The sequence below is a fragment of the Corythoichthys intestinalis genome, chromosome 5 (assembly GCF_030265065.1).
Source record: "Corythoichthys intestinalis isolate RoL2023-P3 chromosome 5, ASM3026506v1, whole genome shotgun sequence".
NCBI classification, from domain to species: Eukaryota; Metazoa; Chordata; class Actinopteri; order Syngnathiformes; family Syngnathidae; genus Corythoichthys; species Corythoichthys intestinalis.
Window position 1 is genome coordinate 352,830 of NC_080399.1, and position 21,081 is coordinate 373,910.

A 21,081-nucleotide genomic window follows, 5' to 3' on the forward strand; every position below is an offset into this window, starting at 1 on the left:
AAATAAGTACAAATGACTTAAATTATGCAGAGTGAAATAGAATATATTTTGAAGATCGCGCAAACAGACTTTTTTAAATCATAAGGAAATGAATGGCCTAACATAAATGAACAAATAGAAGTCCAGAGTGCTCATTGACAGCTAAGATGTTCTGAACCTCCAACCTACCAGAGTAAATAAAACTAAATATGACAAATAAGCCTCAACACTTTCGTTGCGCTTAAAGATTTCAATTCAACAAGCTTTTTTTCCCCCGTTTTTGCTGTTCCAGAAAAACATGCACATTTGAACCAATCGGAGCTAACCATCTCTGTTGATCACATGACAGTATGTCAGCCAATTGAACAGATAAATGAGTCGAGGCGTTTTGCTTTGCTGCGTGCATTCGAATATTGACGTGACTCATCATCGTCAGACTCCGATAACTGCAGCAGCTGGGGAAACCTCCATGCCGTCCGTGGAAACGGATTACCTACACAAGCACTTTATTATGCTTGTTGTTAACACTTGTGTATGTAAATCTGATGTTGGGAGATTTTTTTTTACATAGCGTCTTGACAGTTGCTGTCATTTTCGTAATCGAAGCACCGTGTACTGGAACAGCATTCCGGCCCTGAATCTTATACTGGAACTGCGTTGTGGCCCTAAATCTTATACCAGAACTGCGTTCCTGACCGTTCTGGCCCACTTTCACCCCTGATGTTCTGTGATCAGGCGCCAGCAGAATACAAATATGCTTAAGTATCTGATATTTATTTAGAAGACTCCATGTGCAACTCACAACAAAACAAGAGATCAAAAACTTAATTAAAATCGATAACAAGTGGACTACAATAACCAATGGGTCTCATAGCGACCCACTTTTAAAAGGCACATACAGTATACCAGTGCTTCCAAAATCGTGACAAGTAGCGTGTAAAACTGCAAAATGTTATTCGGGCCCTACACATTCAGATGACCGATAAAATGAAACATGAGTATCCTTAAAACAGACTGAAGGGTATTCACCCGAGCTGCTACAAACATTTCGGAGGCACTGGTCCATCTGGGCCTTTTCAACAAGATTCTCAGAGAGTCATGATATGCAGTCTCTGAAAACTTGCTTCGTTATAATGAGACCACAGATGCGGCGTGTACAATAGGCCTTAAACAGGGCCACCTTGACCTCATCAGATCCAACATGATACATGATAGCTTGGACATATAGAGACCGACACTGACGAAATAGGTCCTCATCGTCCGTGATCATATGAAGCAGACTTTTCACCTGACTGCAGGACTTTAACACCTGACCTGACCTGACAACTTCCGAGTCAGGGAAGACCAACCGTTTCTTCTCACCATCATAACGATTGTGTTTAGTGACCACTGGTGACTCGGAAGGGGTCCCAGTCACCGCAGTGGTCCCACTTCACCTGCGTAGTTTGCTGTGTGAATGGCTTTCAACTCTTGAAAAGCTGCTATTACTAAATAATAAAGATCAACTCTTCCATGTTCTTGACATCATTTTTCTTGGCATGTCTTTTAGTGATGGCGGAAATGAACAGACTCCAAAGCAGAAGGGGGCAGTAACGTGTTCATTTACTCTGAGAAAAAATGTACGCCTAGGAGGATGTCGGTTGCTATTCCCTTGTGTGTGCGTTTGTCTACGACGTCATGGTGCCGTGGTGGAAAATAAGTCATTCGACATTTTGACCTCTAGATGGCGTCGGAGTAAATGAACTGTCCTCGCATGTATTGGTGTCCTGACAAGTTTTGCAACCCATCACAAATTTCAACTTTGAGGTTCTGCGCATGCACGTCACGTTAAAAATGGCCGCAAATGCAGCGATTCCAAAGTAAATACTACAGACTTTCTTTACATAAAGGAATATTTACTTAAGTTTGATCATGGAAGGACATGTAGAAAAGTTCTCCTCAGGCACATCCTACCATGTTAGCTGCGCACAACAACTGCACCCCGCTCACTGTTAACGACTTTGCCGTGTCGTTAAGCATTAATTTACGCCGTTTTCGTGTTGCGCATCCATGTTTATGATGTAACGAGTTTATTTAGCACCTTTGGATAACAGTGTGAGTCCCAACTTGATGTAAAAGAGGACTTTTTCACCGCCAAAGAAGCTTTTGGGAGAAAAATTTGAAAAAGGAGCCAATTTTGACACTACACCGGCGCAGTTGGCTCAAAGTGTCCGTGCCTCCCGGGGCTTCATCTGATCATCACCGCCACCTCTTTCCATTTCTGCCCTTTTCTACCCGATGATGGCATCGGCAATATCGTAGCAGCCTACCACAGTATTTAGGCATGACATGTATTAATCCGCTTTGCCAGTAGGTTTCTTTTGCTGCGCATTTAGTTCAAACCCGATGAAGGCGAATGACGTGTGCCGGGGGTCCGCTCTAGAAGCGGTGCAAACAAAGACAAGGGAGTCACATTTGGTGATTAAAAACATTTAATCAAAACAAAAACATCCTGATGAACCAGACTTTAATGACAAAAAGGACAAAATGGAAAAGTTTCCTGTCCAACGTTTGTAACTTCCACGGCGCCGTGTCTTTTTGTCACCCGTCGAACAATCGAACAAAACAAAAGTCAACAAAAAGAATGGCGCTGGGCCAAGAACGTCCTCGGGGCCCCCTCCCCGACCCGCCCCTTTCCCTCGCCCGGGGGAAAAGGAAGTGAGACAAAGCAAACGTCACTCAGCGGACATACTTACGTACACCGGGAGGAGGCGCCGCTTTTTGCTCTCTCAACTTTCCTTGGTCAAACCCCCGACGCGACGCGCTCGTCCGCGAGCGGCTCGGCTAAAGTCACGCCCGCCTCTTGGGCGCGAGACAGCACGCGGGCCACCCCGTCCGCGCCGCCGCCCCCGCAGGCCTCCAACTGCAGCAGCTGCCGGCAGAGGAAGGGAAGGGGCCTGACTTCCCGCCGGCCGGCCTGGCCCTGCCCCGCCCGGCCCGGCCCGGCCCGGCCGGCGACTCACCTGCTTCCACAGGTGAGCGCAGAGCGGAAGGTTCCGGAGCCCTTGTTCCACCACGCGTCGAGCCTGAAAAGAGACAGGTTCGCACGCGGGTTACGGAATCTCTGGACACGCGGGCCACGCCGCACGTCGCCGGCCCCTCACCTCCGCCGGCCGCTTCAGCTCCGCCTCCACCGCGACGGCTCTGCGAGGAAACGCACGACGAGGTCTCTAGACAAATTTGTTACGACGCACACGGAATCTGACGTCATATCCGCGCACTCACATGTTCCATGCCGGCAAACACTTGGGGGCGCTGTTGGTCAGCATCCTGGCCTGAAAGCGCACGTGTTCCAAGTTGCCCTCCCGAAACTCCTCGTGCATCAACCTGCTCGGCGCACGAGCGCAAAGTTGTGAAGATGGGCCGCGTCCGCTCTCCGGCCGAAGAAGTCGCTCGCCCTTACCTTACGGCGAGGGCCACGTTATTGGGCATGATGTAGTGGAATCTTTGCAGGAGGTCGGGGCGCTGCGTCCGGTCCACCCGGCGGAGGTAGAGCGCCAGCACCTAGACGCGCGGCGCAGAGCGTTGAAAAGGACGTCGGCGGCGGCCCGGGCTCGATCCTCCTTGCCTCATTGTGGAAGCCGTAGGACGTCCGGAAGCGGCCGGGGTCGTAGGGCGCCTCCAGGCGGGTGGGCACGGTGCCCAGGCAGCGGAGGACCAAGTCCGGCAAACGCCGCGAGGCGTGGGCGGCGCAGAACTCCAGGTAGCTGCCGAGAAACGGGCCGGCGCTCAACTGGCGATAGATGCGTACGCGCTGTGCGGCGGCGGCGGCGCTCACTCCGTCCACAGGCGGCAAAGGTGGCGGCGCGGCCCCGCAGAGCCCAGCGCCCTCTCAAAGGCGTCCAGCGTGGCCTCCGTCGACCCGTGCGACCAGTGCCAGCGGCTGCAAGCGTTTACGTGTCAGTCGGGCGCCTCCCGCGTCTGCCGCGTGGCTCTTGCTAGCAAGTTTCATGCGGTTGCCCAAAATGGAGCAAAATTTCCGTGCGTGCGTGCGCGCAAATCACACCCTTGCTCAAAAAGTTTTGAGACACTTTCTGCCAAGTGGTCAAAATTTTGGAGCGTAGGCGTCGAGTCAAAGTGACATCAGTTCAGGGGGCGCAAAAAGTGGCCTGCAATTTGATCGGTGGCACGCGTCTTTTTTGAGCCGAGGCGCAGAGCGGACGGGGGACCGAATCTGCTTCCCGAAGCCCGGCAACGTAACTAGCGGCGGCGATATCGCGTGACGTTACCAGTGGAGCAGGTGCAGGAAGGGCCGCTGACGGAGCAGCTGATCTTCCAGTTCCTTGCGGACCACGGGCGACGAACGTACGCGCTCGGAGGGGAGACCCAGTGCGCTCCTGGAAGGGGGGCAGAGAAGAAAAAAAAACAGCAGATGTTAGCGCAGGCCCGGCACGCCGACAGCCGGACTCACCGCAGGAAGTCGAGGGGCGTCACGCGAGCCGCGGTCTCCTCGCACACGGCAGAGACGAAACTCCGGAAGAGCGGCGCCGTGGCGCCGGGCCGGCCCTGCTCGAAGACACGTCGTCATCGCGTTAGTTAAAGGGACGCGTGGCGGGCAGACGGCGAGAGGCGGCGCCCACCTGATACATGAGGAAGCGGCAGCAGCGGTATAAAACCTCGGCGTCGTCGGGACGGCGGGCCGACGCGTCCAGCCAGATGGCGACGGCCCGCTCGGCGTTCCCCGAGCGCACGTGGAGGTCGCACAGGAAGTCTCGCAGTTCGCACGAGTCGGGACACGCCGCCAGCAGCGCCTCGCACTGCGACGCGGCCTCCTCCGACCTACGTGCGAGCGCGCTCGGCATCAGTCGGCGCCCGACCGCCGCCGCCATTCCGTGCGCGTATTGAAAATAGCTTGGAGTGCACAAGAATTTGTTTGATCTGCACCAAAGCATGTTTGTACGTCTAAATTGACAAATGTCTTTGGTGTAAAACACAAGCTGCTCGCCAGGGAAAATTCGGACTGGCTGCTATTTGAGATTTGTGAGCATGAAGTCAACAATTGCCAATTGGAAATGTATTTGGGTTGTTGATACTGGGTCACTTCCTATTGCATTTAAGCTTAACCTCCTTTTGATATTGAGTCACTTTATGTCGATTTGGGGGCGTCATTTAAGGGTGTTTCCGCTTAACAATGGAATGGCAAAATGGGAAAGTTTTGGGCAAATTTTGGCACAACCCTAGGTTTTGGCTAAAAACTGTATACAACTATTTTGGCCCTTCACTGAAATTTTTCAAGTACGAAAATGTGATTTGGAGATTCATCAACAGTGACAAAAACGAAAATATTTCATATACGATTTTGAAATTTGACTTACTTTTCAAAAAGCCCACTTTTTTGGGGGGGGGGGCAAATCAGTCATTTTTAGGGTGTCAAACAACAATGAGAAACAATCCTACAGATAATGTTAAGTCCCCACGACCGCATAAAGTGGGGCAAATAGTATTTAATAGCATTAATAGTATTTAGTCAAGCACTAATTGTGCAAGTTCTCCCACTTGAAAATATTAGAGAGGCCTGTAATTGTTAACATGGGTAAACCTCAACCATGAGAGACAGAATGTGGAAAATCACATTGTTTGATTTTTAAAGAATTTATTTGCAAATCATGGTGGAAAATAAGTATTTGGTCAATACCAAAAGTTCATCTCAATACTTTGTTATGTACCCTTTGTTGGCAATAACGGAGGCCAAATGTTTTCTGTAACTCTTCACAAGCTTTTCACACACTGTTGCAGATCTCCTCTAGAGCAGTGATGTTTTGGGGCTGTCGTGGGGCAACACGGACTTTCCACAGATTTTCTATGGGGTTGAGATCTGGAGACTGGCTAGGCCACTCCAGGACCTTGAAATGCTTCTTACGAAGCCACTCCTTTGTTGCCCCGGCTGTGTGTTTGGGATCATTGTCATGCTGAAAGACCCAGCCACGTCTCATCTTCAATGCCCTTGCTGACGGAAGGAGATTTTCACTCAAAATCTCTCCATACATGGCCCCATTCATTCTTTCCTTTACACAGATCAGTCGTCCTGGTCCCTTTGCAGAAAAACAGCCCCAAAGCATGTTTCCACCCCCATGCTTCACAGTGGGTATAGTGTTCTTCGGATGCAATTCAGTATTCTTTCTCCTCCAAACTCCAGAACCTGTATTTCTACCAAAAAGTTCTATTTTGATTTCATCTGACCATATCACATTCTCCGAGTCCTCTTCTGGATCATTCAAATGCTCTCTAGCGAACCGCAGACGTGCCTGAACGGGTGCTGGCTTCAGCAGGGGGACACGTCTGGCAGTGCAGGATTTGAGTCCCTGGCGGCGCATTGTGTTAGTGATAGTAGGCTTTGTTACTCTGGTTCCAGCTCTCTGTAGGTCATTCAGTAGGTCCCCCATGTGGTTTTTCACCGTTCTTGTTATCATTTTGACGCCACGGGGTGAAACCTTGCACGGAGCCCCAGATCGAGGGAGATTATCAGTGGTCTTGTATGTCTTCCATTTTCAGTTGATTTCTTTACATCGAGCTTTTTACCTATTGCAGATTCAGTCTTCCCAGCCTGGCGAAGGTCTACAATTTTGTCTCTGGTGTCCTTCGACATCTCTTTGGTCTTGGCCATAGTGGAGTTTGAACTGTGACTGACTGAGATTGTGGACAGGTGTCTTTTATACCGATAATAAAGTTGAAACAGGTGCCATTAATACAGGTAATGAGTGGAGTCTCGTTAGACCTCTTTAGAAGTTAGACCTCTTTGACAGCCAGAAATCTTGCTTGTTTGTAGGTGAGCAAATACTTATTTTCCACTCTAATTAGGAAATAAATTCTTTAAAACTCAAACAATGTGATTTTCAGGGTTTTTTTCCACATTCTGTCTGTCATGGTTGAGGTTTACCCATGTTGACAATTACAGGCCTCTCTAACTTTTTCAAGTAGGGGAACTTGCACAATTGGTGGTTGACTAAATACTTATTGCCCCACTGTATATCCATTTTTGGAGTCTGTTAAAAAGTCCTTGTCGGGCAACTCCGGTATTTCCAGTGACGCGCACGGAATCCTAGAAAGGGAAGGGCTCGCTCACCCGTCCGACAGCTCGTGCAGCAAAAGCCGGTTGAGGTGCAGCGGCAGGCAAGCCGACGTCCGCCGGTCCGGCGTCAGAGCGGGGTCGTCGCACTCGCGGACGGCGTCTATGGCGGGCGGGCGGACGGACGGACGGGCAATTGAGGCGGACGACGGGCGTCGGAGCGGGTCGTTTTTACGGTTTTTACCTCGAAAAAGGGCCAAGAGCTCCCGCGCCGGCGTGGCCACGTCTCGCGCCGAGCGCCAGGGGAAGAGGAAGTGCTCGGCGGCCAGCGGCCGAGACGGGCCCGACTCCAGCGGGTCGAAGAGTTGGGCCGGGAGGCGCCCGAACTCCCTCAGGTGGATGTAAGCGCACCAGGCCAGCGCGCGGAGCTCCGGTTCCAGCCGCTCGGCCGCGCGCTTCAGGGTGTCCTGAAGGCGACAAAAACTCAATTCCCCTTTCTTTGCCTGCCCCTAGGCCGTAGGGTACGGTAGGAACGGGAATCTCCCGATACCGCAGCGTTTGCGATACGACACGCGGGTCGGGAAATCAATCGACGACAACTATTAAAGAGGGAAAAAAACTGTTCAAAAGACGGCGTCTTCCTCACAATAGATTTCACTGCAACATTTTTGTCAATAAATATAGCAACCCTATATTATTGCCATCAACAAGTGTCTTCCTTAATCGGTCGACCTTTATAGACGTCCCATTCATCTCACCACGGAGGAGCGGCTTTGAACGCTCACGTTTGAGCAATGTTGACGGCGCCATATGCCCGATCCGTGAAGACAAACCGTCGGTCTGTGGCGGACTTTTCGTCAAAAGGGAAATGAACCCAAATCAATCTATCGTTGTGACTTCGTTTTGGGTCACTTCTAGCAGTGCAACGGTTTGCGGTTCAAAGCCCAACCGTACGGTTCGCCCTGTACGGTTCAATACGCCTTTATGTCCGATCGCTGTCGAGCACCTGTGTAATAGGAGCCGAGTAACGCCCTCTCTCGCTTACGAGCAAAGTGAAAGTCAAACAAGAAAGAAAACAAAAAGCTATGGCGAGCAGAGAAGTGGAGAGACCGAATTTTGAGGAAGCACCGGCTTCTTTCAAATCAGCGGTGTGGCAACATTTCGGTTTCCCCGCGGACTATAATGCAGAGGGAGAGAAAATATTGGGGAAAAAAAAACAACAACAACAATTTGCAAGCATTGCTCAGCGCTTGTTCTCTATGCTAATGGGGAACACTTATAACATGACTCCGGCACCTCAGCCGGACTTTCTCAGAGCAGGACAACCCCGGCGATGACACCAGTGAAAACACACGGCCGGCGGGCTTCGTTCATTTATTTGCAACGCTTGACCCGCGTTACATTGTTCCCTCGCGGACATATTTCTCCTACCGATATTTATGAAATGGCACATAAAGCCATCGAAGATGATTTCGCTAAAGCACATCGTTTCGCCCTGACCACTGATAGTTGGAAGTCCCGTGCTACTACCTAACTGTGACGGTCCACTATAATTCATACCTGTCAAGTTGTACGGTCTCGGCGTAATTTGTACAAGTGAGCACTGATTTTTAAATGCGTACGCCGTACGTTACGTTCAAAATCTGTACGTTTCTCATGCATTAAGTTTTTTACCTCCGTTCAATTTTGACACAGTTTCGACAACCAAACTGTGCGTTAATACGTTGGTTGAATGACGCGAGAAAAGTCAGACACGGAGAGGGAAGAGTGTTTGTTGTGACGCTGTAGCAAACGCGATGCTAGGCTAGGCGGCTCCAATATTTCCTGACTATAGCCGACAGGCTATAATCTACGCCTAGATATCTCATGCATATAGAACTACATGCGAAATGACAAGACTCGGTAGCGTTAGTAAACAGCCGCCATTTTAGAGCAGTAAGAAAGGCTATGTTGCAGTGAATCTTCCTAGCGAACCTAAGTAACTATCTAAAATACTCCTAAATCAGCAAAATCTTGACTTGAGTATATCTTTAAAGGATGAAACAGTTTTAAAATTTTCACATGTCGAAAGTAGACAGAAGGGAACTGATGCAAAAACGGGAGCAATTTTATCCACTTTAGCGGTTGATTCACGACGTTTAATGACCTCCAAACATAGCAAAGGTTACAATGGTTTTTTTTTGTTTCGTTTGTTTTTTTTGAAAAAAATGAAGAAAAAAAACATGAAAGGTAACACCAGTTACTTTGCCAAGTAACTTTTTTACTACAGTGTATGTATTTCATTAGTCAGTCACTACGCTAGCCAAAGAGCTAAGAGGCATTTTAACAGTGGAAAATGTTTACATTTTAAATGTTTTATTTTCTTAAAAGCAAAATAAAGGCAGTTTTCTTAAAAAAAAAAAAAAAAACGCAAACCGAAACCGAACCAAAACCGTGATCCCATAACCGAGGTTCAAACTGAATCGTGGGGTAATTGAACCGTTGCACCCCTAGTCACTTCCTTGTCATTTTTAGGGTAGATTTCGGATCATTTCCTGTCGATTATAGGGCATTTTCAGGCCACATCTGGTCCTTTTGGGCCACTATCCTCGGGTCGGGCTCGGGCAGCTACGCGGTCCTCCGACATCAGCCGGTCTGTTCGGCGGTCATTGTCCAGCTGCTTCCCCGGCAAACAAGCTCTCCCGCCCGCAGCAGGGGAAGAACGACGAGCCGTCGCTCGCTCGCCGCCCGGGGAGGGTGTCCGAGCCGCGAAGACAATCGACAACTCCGCCACCGTGTGACGTGACCGGGGTAGTTTAGTGTGATTTGTTTGCTTCGAAAGGCAAGAACAAGACTCGGAAACGCCGCACGGTTCGGGTTAGCGTGTCGGCTAGCCGTCACGCCTCCTGGCTTGTTTACGCTCGCCGAAGCCGGGGCGGGGAAATGACAAAAGCCGGACTAACTCCGGTGGCATAAAATGTGGAAGAAGTCGACAGTTTTGACCATTATGGAGTCATTTTGCCGTGCCGTACTGAATAAATGCATTTTGAATATTTCATATTCCATGTAGCACAAGACTTATTTGTCATGACCATACTATTTATTTAGCAACTGGGGAAAAATACCTCGCTGAAAAGAATATCCAGTTAAAATATTGGAGTAGAGATTTAAACAATGACATTTTGCTGCCCTCTTCATCACATTTTCCTCATTCTGAATAATTCCCCTTCAACGGGCTGAATTCTAATGACCCTGCCGACGTCACCCTCCAGCTGGGGACGCTAGAGCGCTAACGGGGCTAAACGGCAGATTAAAAGACTCATTTCTCGTCATCTGCGCTTTGCCAAATTGTTATATGTAGTCTAATCGTCTCAAAATATGATTCTAATTCACATAATAATGCTATTTCAGATTTTTTTTATGCTGTCACAGGCACTTTAAGGGCACAAGACATCCATTCCATTTGGAGCAGGAGGGGCAAATGAAGAAATGCGACGGCGGACACCAAAGCTAGCGACATGTAGTAGCGCACGCACTATATCGCACAAATCTCTGGTTTTACAGCATCCGCTTCAAAATAAAAGCGTGTCATTTCGTACGAATGAGCGCCCGCCCGTCACGCCAGATACGTCCGCCAGGGGCCCGAACGGCTCGGACCTGCCCCGACGACGGTCAATTTTGACCGGAAGTCATTTTCTTTAGCATACCTGGAAGACGGCGACGGCGGCGTCCGCGCGGCCCGTGAAGACGTTCAAGCGGACGCGGTAGAGCAGCGCCTCCAGCAGCCGGAAGGAGCGCTCCCGGCACTCGCCCCCCGACTCGGCCAGCAGGAAGTCCGTCAGGCGCTCGCACACGGAGTCCTTGGCCTGGAACGTGCTCGCCAACTTCAGGTACTGCAAAATACGGTCGGGTCCGCTCTCATTCCTTTGGTTTGTAACGACAACAATAGACGCCCGATGGCATTTGTGTTCTTGGCCCCCATTAGAGGTCCCACCGAGAAATAACCTTATCCATTTGAAGCGGGAGGGCTGGCATCAAACAAACCAAAGTCATTGGTCTTTTGCCATCAATTTTGAATCACTTCCTGGTGATTCAGGTCAATCTTGGCTCACTTCCTGTTAATACCAGGAAAGTGCGAGTCACTTCCTGATGTTTGGGTCTAGTTATGATGTTAATGTTAAAATCGACGCGTGAGCACTTTTGGTAACAAAATGCCATTTCGCGCTTCTGCCAAAAACTGATAGGTAAAAATCTCACTAAATTAATGGAGTGCGTATCCCATGTGAAACAGTGGCTAGCATAAAACTTTTGACAGCTGATTGATTGGATGCAAATTTATATTAAAATGATGTCAATCGTTTTTGAGATATCGTTGTATCGGCCAATCGGAGGTCAAGCAGCCCCCCATTTTGATTCCAAATGGCTAAAAATGGTGTCCATCGTTTAAACACTGTGCTGGAAAAAGTTTTGTTTGTGCCGCTATCGTTTTTGAGATATTCATTTCGAGTGAAGACGTCACTTGCAGCTTTTCCACATCCAACTCCCGCTAGTGTCGAGTCGGTCGTGGAAAATTCCTTTTTTCTATGTGACGGACGGACGGATAGATAGATGAAACTTTTTTTTATTCATTCAAAATTTGCGAGCCAGATGCAGCCGTCAAAAGAGCCAGATCTGGCTCGCGAGCCATAGTTTCCCGAGCCCTGCTGTATGTGATCAAGATCACGCTAGAGAAAGTCCGTGCAACCCTCAAAAATGAAAGCGGCACAAATGATAAATCTTTACAGCATAAATGATCGACATCATTTTGAATTCAACGGAAGGGAAGGGGGGGTGGTTGACCTCAGACTGACCTATAAAAGAATTGTAAATACCTCAAAAACATTAGCAGCACAAACGATTTTTAGGACTTCATTTAAATGTCAGTGCGTCAAATTTGATGGAAACGTGGCCCAAGCAGACACGGCTACGCCGTGAAAGGACGTTTCATCATGTTTTGAAATGAGTTTATCGATAGTAGACGTCCAATCCATTTGAAGCTGGGAGGCTGGCATTCGCTGCCAGCGCTCCCACTTCAAACAGATGACTCTTCATTTTTTTTCCTCAAAGGACAGTAGGGGGCGTACTCACACTCCACCAGACGCGCGGATGCGGCGCGTGCTCCACGGCCATCTGGCACATCTCCCGCACCTCGTCGCCGTGCCCGCGGCGAGAGAAGAGCGTCAGGTAGTGCGTCCACACTTCGGGGTCGTCGCAGTTGTTCTCCAGCGCTCGAGACAGCGTGTTCAGCGCCGCCTCCAAACACTCGGCGATCGGCCTGCCGGAGGAAGACGCCGTCAGACGGGAGCCGGCGAGCGGGCGGGGCGGGGCGGGGCGCCCGTACGCGTCGTCTTGGCGGAGGTATCTGTAGGCCAGCTTGATCCACAGCTGCGTGTCGGCGGGGTCGTCCAGCACGCCGCTCTCCAACTTGCAGATGTCGTCCGCGTCGCCCGCGAAGTAACGCTTGTCCTCGGGGGCCGCGGGCACCTCCGAGGCGTCGGCGCGGGCTTCTGCAATCGAGCGCGTGCGGAATTATGAGCCCGCCCGTCAGGAAAGCGTCCTTTCTGTGGACCGCTTTTCATCGGCTCGAGGAAAATGATCATCCAATACAGCCCGCGGCCCCAGAGGCCTCATTTGAGCCAAGGTTATTTTGTACTTGTCAGTTTCAACGTGAGACCGGTGCGCTCAGGGCTCCGAATGTTCCATTCAAATCCATGTTGTATTTACCGATCGACTGTTTGTATTATTCTGACACACCAAATATAAAATGGACGGACGACGTCCCATCCGGTGAGTGTATTGTTTGTTAGCATTGCTGCTAGTCGCTATTCTCCTAGTGCTCCTCATTTGGTTTTATCCCACGATTTAACAGCGTAAACGCCTGCTCGTGGATTAAAACTAAAGTCGCACCGATACCAGTATCGGCAGGGGGCGCCGATCCGGCCCGAATTGGTGGTATCGGTATCGACGAGTACCAACATTTAGGGCGCCGATATCATGTACTGGCATCATTTAACGCTAATATACTGTCCTCCCCACGTGAGCTAACTTGCCAAATCATTACATCTGCATGTCTTTGTCTCGAAATGACCACACGAAATTTACACCTTCGTCTTTAATATTACGGATGTACACTACGACGCATATCCACGATGTTACGCTGCTCATTTAACATGGTATTCACAAACGATTAGCATGCGTAAGCTAACGCTTGCTGTTGTAGAGCCGATGGGATCAGAAAGGTTAAGACCGTGGGAGACTCAGCAAACTCATGGTTTCATGATGAACAAAGAGTGGCAAATTAAGAGCGCCGTACTTCAAACTCGTCCTGTTTATGAAAGTCGATTGTAATATGTTGGTGTTGTGCAGTAATGAGCAGAAGTGACTTCTGTGGCCAGAAAACACTCAAGCGGTGCAGCGCGCACACTAGATATCATCAAATAGCAATCTACATGTCCTATGTTAGATCCCATGCCAACTCTCGCGCGCACATACTAGATATCATCAAATAGCAACCTAGATGTACTATTTTAGATCCCATGCCATTAGCTGCGTGAGCCCAGAGCGACGCGTAGTCCATAGACTACATTGATTAAATAGAAACCGCCATGACTGAATGGAAGTTAAGCAGGCCAAATCAACCCATACCAATGACTATAGATAATGCTGCAAATACAGTTAATTCAGTACATGTTACAGATGGACTCAGACCACAAATAAGATGTTAAAAATATCTGCTAAGAGAGCTGCAGCAATCAACAGTGTGACCCACTTTACAAATAGTAAAGATTGTTCTCAGCAATTATATACAAAATGTCTTCAGATCAGTAAGAAGTAAGCACATAAATATTATGCACTAAAATGCTTGTTTATATAATGGCACTGTTATTTTTGCTTGTTAGCAAAAAAAAAAAAATAATAATAATAATAACAACAGTTGTATTTTCTGTTTCAGAGCATTAAATGTATTGAATTGTATCGTACTGAACCGTGACTTAAATGTATCGTTGCATCCATTATACGCACATATACATATATATATATATATATATTTTTTTTTTTTTTTTTTTTTTTTTTTTTTGCAAACAGAGTGGTATCGGAATGGTATCAGTATTGGTCGATATTGCACAGCCAGGTATCTGTATCGGTATCGGGCCCGAAAAATGGTATCGGTGCAACACTAATTAAAACTACTCCCTTTAGCTCTCTCTCCTCTTTAGCACTATTTTGCTAGCCTAACTTATTCAATCCATGGCTAGCCCTCTGCCTTCCCCCTCCCGTCTTTTCTGCTCAGTGTGCTGTATAGCAAGCACCCTGGCTCCTTCGCCGAGGATAATAGTAGTCGTAGCAAGTGTAGTTTAGTCTCAGGGCTGGAGACCAGGGTTTCCGAGCTAGAAGCACGGCTCTGCATTCTAGAGACGAAAGCTAATCCGAGCTATAGCCAGGTAGTAGCAGAGTCCGCAGGTCGCGCTTGCGGTAGTAGGAATGCTAGCGTAGTTAGCCCCCCAGCGAGACCCGTGCAGCCGGGGGAAGTTAAGGACGGATTTGTGACTGTACGGGGGAAGCGTAGTGGTATTCGCACAACCTTAGTGCACCAGCAGCTTCACGTCAGCAATAGGTTCGATCCCCTCAGCGACACATCGGCTGAACCAGACACTCTCGTAATTGGTAGCTCCACAGTTAGAGACGTGAAGCACCCGGCGGTGTCTGTCAGGTGTTACCCAGGGGCCAGAGTCGGTGACATGGAAGGAAACCTTAGGCTCTTAAAGCAGAGTAGGAAAAAGTTCCGCCGTATCGTGATTCACGCAGGCGGTAACGACGCCCGGCAGAGACAATCTGAGGTGCTTAAATTAAACGTAGCCTCAGTGCGTAAGCTTGCTAAGTCGACGGCTGACACCGTAGCATTCTCTGGGGCCCCTGCCTAATTTGGTCAATGATGAGATGTACTCCAGGTTCTCATCATTTAACCGCTGTTTGTCTAGGTGGTGCCCAGAAAACAACATAATCTTTATAGATAACTGGCGTGCGTTCTGGGGGAAGCCTGGGCTCATACGCAGAGATAGCATTCATCCGACTTGGGAAGGTGCTGCTCTCTTAACTCGAAATGTGGCCGCCAAACTTAGTCTCTCAAAGTGACACTTCAGAGTGGGAGCCCGGGCGCAGAGTTGTAGTGTAAAACACTTCTCTGTTATCAATGACCATTCGCCTCTTTCCAAGCTGCCACAAATCCAACATTCAGAACAGAAGACAGAGACAGTGTCCGTGCCTCGTATAGTGAAGTGTAGAAAGCATAATACTATAGGAATGAGACCAAAGAATTTAGTACATATAGCTCCTGATAGCAGTAAAAATAAAATAACTCCTAATAAACATATAAAATGCGGATTATTGAACATTAGGTCAATCTCACCCAAATCACTGTTAGTAATTGGAGATTGTAATATTCATATTTTGGCCCTGACTGAAACTTTGCTTCAACAGGATGACTTTGTAAGACTTGATGAATCCACACCCCCAAGTCACGTGAACTATCACACAGCTAGAAGCACGGGCCGCGGCGGTGGAGTAGCAGTAATATCACACTCTTTTTTAGGTATGAGCCCAAAAAGTCAAGCTAATTACATTCATAACCCCTTTGAAAGTCTATTACTAACAATTATTGATGCCAACTGGAAGAACCAACAAGCAGTTCTTTTCATAGTGGTCTATCGTCCCCCTGGCCCCTATTCACAGTTTTTAATAGAATTCTCTGACTTTATATCCAGTATTTTGCTTAGCTGGGATAGAATTATAATTGCAGGGGATTTTAATATACATGTTGATGATGACGGTGACTCTCTTGGTAAGGCCTTTAATGACCTACTACTCGATTGGACTGGCTTCATTCCAAATGTAAATCAACCAACTTACAGTCACAAGCACACCCTGGACCTGATTTTAACCTACGGTACGGCGATTAGTGATCTTAGTGTCCATCCCCACAATCCCGTGCTGTCAGATCATTTTTTAATTACCTTTCAGTTTGTACTTCAAGATAATCCGACACTAGTGAATAAAACTCAGATGAAAAGGACATTATGTGATCGCTCCGTTTCAGAGTATAAACAGATAATTCAGCCAATATTCGCCTCCGTGTCGTCAGATTATGAAGGAAAAATGTCTGGCCCTGCTGTTAATGACGAGTTTCTTGATAGTGTCATGCTCACACTTCCAACTGCTCTCGATGTAGTTGCTCCCCCCAAAATTAAGTCTGTCCCGTCGAGACGAGCCTCTCCTTGGTATAATGCTGAAACACGTTCTCTTAAACAATCAGTCCGTAAAATAGAAAGACTTTGGCGCCGTTCCAGCACAGAGCACACGCTCTTTGCCTGGAAAAAGTTTAATGACCTATAAACAGGCCTTGCGTTCGACTAAAACCAGATATTGCTCTTCCATAATAGAAGAAAATTATAATAAATAGAAAATTCAGAATCTTCTATAAACCCCTCTGTAATATTAAATACACCACCGTAGACCAAATCAATGTATCTTCAATCGTTATTTCCTCCAAATTATCGACGTGCCTCCTAGACCCAATCTCAACCAAACTTTTTAAAGAGACCCTGGCCTCTAACTATTGAGATTATCCTAAATATAATAAATACCTCATTAGTTACTGGCTACGTGCCTCAGTCTTTTAAATATGCAGTTATCAAACCACTCTTGAAAAAACCTACTCTTGATCCTGATGTCTTGGCCAATTATGGACCTATCTCTAATCTACCCTTCCTCTCCAAAGTGTTTGAAAGAGTGGTAGTTAAACAACTCTGTCAGCCCCTACAGGACAATCGTTTATTTGAACATTTTCAATCTGGCTTTCGAGCTCATCATAGCACCGAAACTGCATTGGCGTTTATTTGAACATTTTCAATCTGGCTTTCGAGCTCATCATAGCACCGAAACTGCATTGGTCAAAGTAACTCTGGACAATGTAAGTGTAGCCTCCAGCACCACAGTTAAAAACCTAGGAGTTTTATTCGACCCTGACTTAACGTTTAAAGCTCACATTAAACACACCTGCAGAACGGCCTTCTTTCACCTGCGCAACATAGCCAAAATTAGAAATATTTGATCTAAAAGCGATGCAGAAAAATTCATTCACGCGTTCATTACATCGAGATTGGATTACTGTAACTCCCTACTTGCAGCTTGTCCTAAAAGTTCTCTAAAAGGTCTTCAGCTTGTCCAAAACGCAGCAGCAAGACTTTTAACAGGAACCAAAAGACGAGAGCACATCAACCCTGTGCTCCAGGCCCTTCACTGGCTTCCAGTCGAGTTTAGAATTAAATTTGAAAACCTCCTTCTTACATTTAAGAACATTAATGGGTTGATGCCATCTTATCTCACCGATGCTCTGGTTCCATACCGCCCCAACAGAACACTCCGCTCTCAGAATGCAGGTCTACTGGTAGTTCCCAGGGTTTCTAAAAGTACTGTCAGAGCCAGAGCCTTTAGCCACCAAGCTCGTTTTATGGAATCAGCTTCCAGCTAATATTAAAGAAGCCGAGACAGTCTATACATTTAAGATTAGATTAAAAACGTTCCTATTCAACAAAGCTTATGGTCAGGCTAGTTGAAGTCAGAGTAGACTCAAAGTTTAGTCGAAGCTGCACTAGAAGCTATAAAGCTGGGGGAAGTACAGCCACTGAGTTCTATCTCATTTTTCTCACTCTACCTACCACTTATCTTACTTTATTTCTATTTTCCAATGTAAATATCTAGTTGTCTAGTCTCTTCATCACTAGTCACCCGGTGTCCCCTTTCCCCCCCTCCCCTCTGGGAGGGGCTATTTTTCAGCTGCACCCTCCTGACTGTCTGGACCCCTGGCTGGATTGACGTCCTCGTTGCTACCCCCGTCTCATCTGGCTAGATGGACCGCTTCTCGTTCCTTTACTCCACTGCATCTTTACGGACTGTAACTTCGCCTGCTAATTCCCATTAGCGGTCCTGGGGCTTCCTGTCTATCCGTCCTGGGAGTGGATCTCTCCTGACTGTGGTACTCCCCAAGGTTTCTTATTTTCTCCCAAAGACTCTGGAGTTTTTGGAGTTTTTCCTTGCCGACATGGCGGGTCTAAGGATGGGGGATACCCAGGACTTGAATTTATTTATTCATCTTTGTTGCTTCATTTGCTGTTTCTGATTGTGTATCATATTGCTTCTGCAAAGCCCTTTGAGACAACGTTGTTGTGATCCAGGGCTATACAAATAAAATTGAGTTGAATTGAATAATTTACGACTTGCCGCTGACGATGGATTAGTCTCGATCCTGGTTCTGTTGGACCTGAGTGCAGCCTTTGACACAATCGACCATAATATCTTATTGCAGAGATTAGAATGTGACATAGGCATTAGAGGAGAAGCCCTTTGCTGGTTTAAATCCTATTTATCTAATAGGTACCAGTTTGTCAATGTAAACCAGCATCATCACCCTATTCCAGTCAGTTATGGTGTGCCGCAAGGGTCGGACCTCGGGCCCATCTTGTTTACGCTGTATATGCTTCCTTTAGGTAATATCATTAGAAAACATAGCATTAACTTTCATTGTTACGCTGACGACACACAACTGTATTTATCAATTAAACCTGAGCAGATCAGGCAAGTGGATAAACTAAGCACCTGCGTCCGAGATATAAATGCCTGGATAAGCACTAATTATCTTCTACTTAACCCTGAAAAGACAGAAGTCCTTATAATTGCCCCAAAAAGTGTGAGAGACTATGTGTCCAGGTAGTCACTCTGAACAATGTAAGTGTAGCCTCCAGCACCACAGTTTAAAAAAAAAACACAGTTCTATTTGACCCAGACTTGTCATTTAAAGCTCATATCAAACAAACCTGCAGAACAGCCTTCTTTCACCTGCGCAATATAGCCCAAATTAGAAATATTTTGTCTAAAAACGATGCAGAAAAATTCATGTGTTCGTTACAACTAGATTGGATAACTGTAACTCCCTACTTGCAGCGTGTCCTAAAAGTTCTCTAAAAGGTCTTCAGCTAGTCCAGAAAACAGCAGCAAGACTTTTAACAGGAACTAATAGAAGAGAGCACATCACCCTTTGTGCTCCAGGCCCTTCACTGGTTTCCAGTCGAGTTTAGAATTAAATTCAAAATCCTCTTTCTTACATTTAAGACCATAAATGGTTTGGGGCCATCTTATCTCACCGATGCTCTGGTTTCATACCGCCCCAACAGAACACTCCGTTCTCAGAATGCAGGTCTACTCGTAGTTCCCAGTGTTTCTAAAAGTACAGTAGGAGCTAGAACCTTTGGTTACCAAGTTCCTGTCCTATCGAATCAGCTTCCAGCTAGTATTAAAGAAGCCGACACAGTCTGTACATTTAAGATTAGACTAAAAATGTTCCTATTCGACAAAGCGTATGGTCAGGTTAGTTGAAATCGGACTAGACTCCCAGTTCAGTCTACTGTAAGCTGCAGTAGAAGCTATAATGCTGGGGGAAGTACAGCCATTGAGTCCCATCTCCTTTTTCTCACTCTACCTATCGCTTGTCTTACTTTGTTTTTCTAATCTAATTTTAATATCTAGTTGACTAGTCTCTTCATCACTGGTCACCTGGTATCTCCTTTCCCCCCTCCCCTCTGGGGAGAGGCTATTTTTCAGCTGAAGCCTACTGACTATCCGGACCACTGGCTGGATGGACGTCCTCCTTGCCCCCCCCGAGACAACTACAAGCCCATGTCTGCACCATCAGTTCTTCCGGACAGTCCAGAAAAGATGGCGGGACATCTGGTCTTGACAAGGAACATTTGATAAGGAGGAACCCGCCACTGAGAGAAAAGAACTCTTAGCAGTCACGTTGCGCTGAGGCGGCAAAAATCCACAACCTTCGTTGCCCTGACAACAGTAACTCCCGAATCCTCCTGTCCAATCCACTCACAGACACTAATCCTAAACAACGGCCAAACATGCCCTTGTTCTGCCCACAGCCTGCCCTGTTAGAGCCTTAAAAACGACTGAACGTTTAACTAATCGCTGCCATTTTTCTCGGGAACCTTTTGTTGACTTGTTATATGGTGACCCGGGAACAAGTCTGCCTCCTCGCCTGGGTCTGTTGCTATTTTGCCTTGCCGTTTGATCACTGTCAACCTGAATAAATTGTCAACTTGTGCTTCTAAGCCTTTTTCCAGCTTTCAAATTGGAGTCAGTGCAAGGGGTTAAGACTAAGATGAACGTGCGGGGATTGACCTTTTTGCCGGTTTGTCACGGTCTTGCCGGCCCGGATCGTTGGACCCGCGCCAGCCCGGGTCCGGCGGCTCACCTGGCGTGATTCCGGCAATCTGGCTAAAAGGTCAGATTCCTTCAATTTTGGAAAACGTGTTGGATTTAAGCATTTTCTTTTGACAACAAATGTTATCGCAAAAATAATCCCGTGTGATAAACGCTTGCGCTTTTCTTGACTTTTAGCCATCGCTGTGCACTTTCTCTTTCTACAGGGTTCCAGTCTCTGTATCTCTTGGCTGCACCTCTGGATTATTTGTTGCTCGAAGCCCTGAACCTGATGAGTTCAAACATTTTAAAACTGGCCCTCTGTCACAGAACCACGTTTGGACACCCCTGCTACAAATAATCGGTCGCACGGTAACAAAAGCAGTTGGGTCATCGAGAGGACGCACCTGATGTCGCGCGCGTCCGCTCCCCGTCGCCGTGGTCACATTCGTCTTCGTCGTCGTCCTGCTCCGCGCGACGCTCGCTCCGCGGCCTCCACTTACGTTTGTCCTTCCAGGTGGTGAAAGGTGGCACTAAGGACGCACGGAGGACGCGCGTCAAAGCCGCGCCGAGCCCGTCGGCGGCGCCCTCGGGCCCCGATTCGCACCGTGACGACAGCTCTCGTTGACTTTGCTGACCAGGAAGACGGCCTTCTGATCCGCCGCCATCTCGTCTTTGTGCGGACCCAACAGCTTGCGCAGGTACTTTTCTGCGACGGGAGCGGGCGCTTCTCGATAAATACGTCGGTCGGCGCGCGAGCCGGCCCAGTTTTGCGCAAC

General features: G+C 47.7%; 1 protein-coding gene across 1 annotated transcript in view; it reads right to left on the bottom strand.

Moving 5' to 3' along the window:
• Positions 1-1,527: 1,527 nt before the first annotated feature.
• Positions 1,528-21,081, bottom strand: part of LOC130915983 (zinc finger C3H1 domain-containing protein) — a 34,090-nt gene continuing 14,536 nt past the window's right edge. The window contains 17 exon segments of the mRNA XM_057836293.1: positions 1,528-2,890; positions 2,982-3,044; positions 3,123-3,162; positions 3,244-3,345; positions 3,422-3,522; positions 3,587-3,725; positions 3,797-3,901; positions 4,248-4,355; positions 4,430-4,524; positions 4,599-4,797; positions 7,082-7,187; positions 7,269-7,491; positions 10,711-10,896; positions 12,131-12,317; positions 12,384-12,549; positions 20,710-20,835; positions 20,910-21,011. Of these exon segments, the coding sequence (XP_057692276.1) occupies positions 2,762-2,890; positions 2,982-3,044; positions 3,123-3,162; positions 3,244-3,345; positions 3,422-3,522; positions 3,587-3,725; positions 3,797-3,901; positions 4,248-4,355; positions 4,430-4,524; positions 4,599-4,797; positions 7,082-7,187; positions 7,269-7,491; positions 10,711-10,896; positions 12,131-12,317; positions 12,384-12,549; positions 20,710-20,835; positions 20,910-21,011 (2,177 nt within the window). The 3' untranslated portion in view covers positions 1,528-2,761.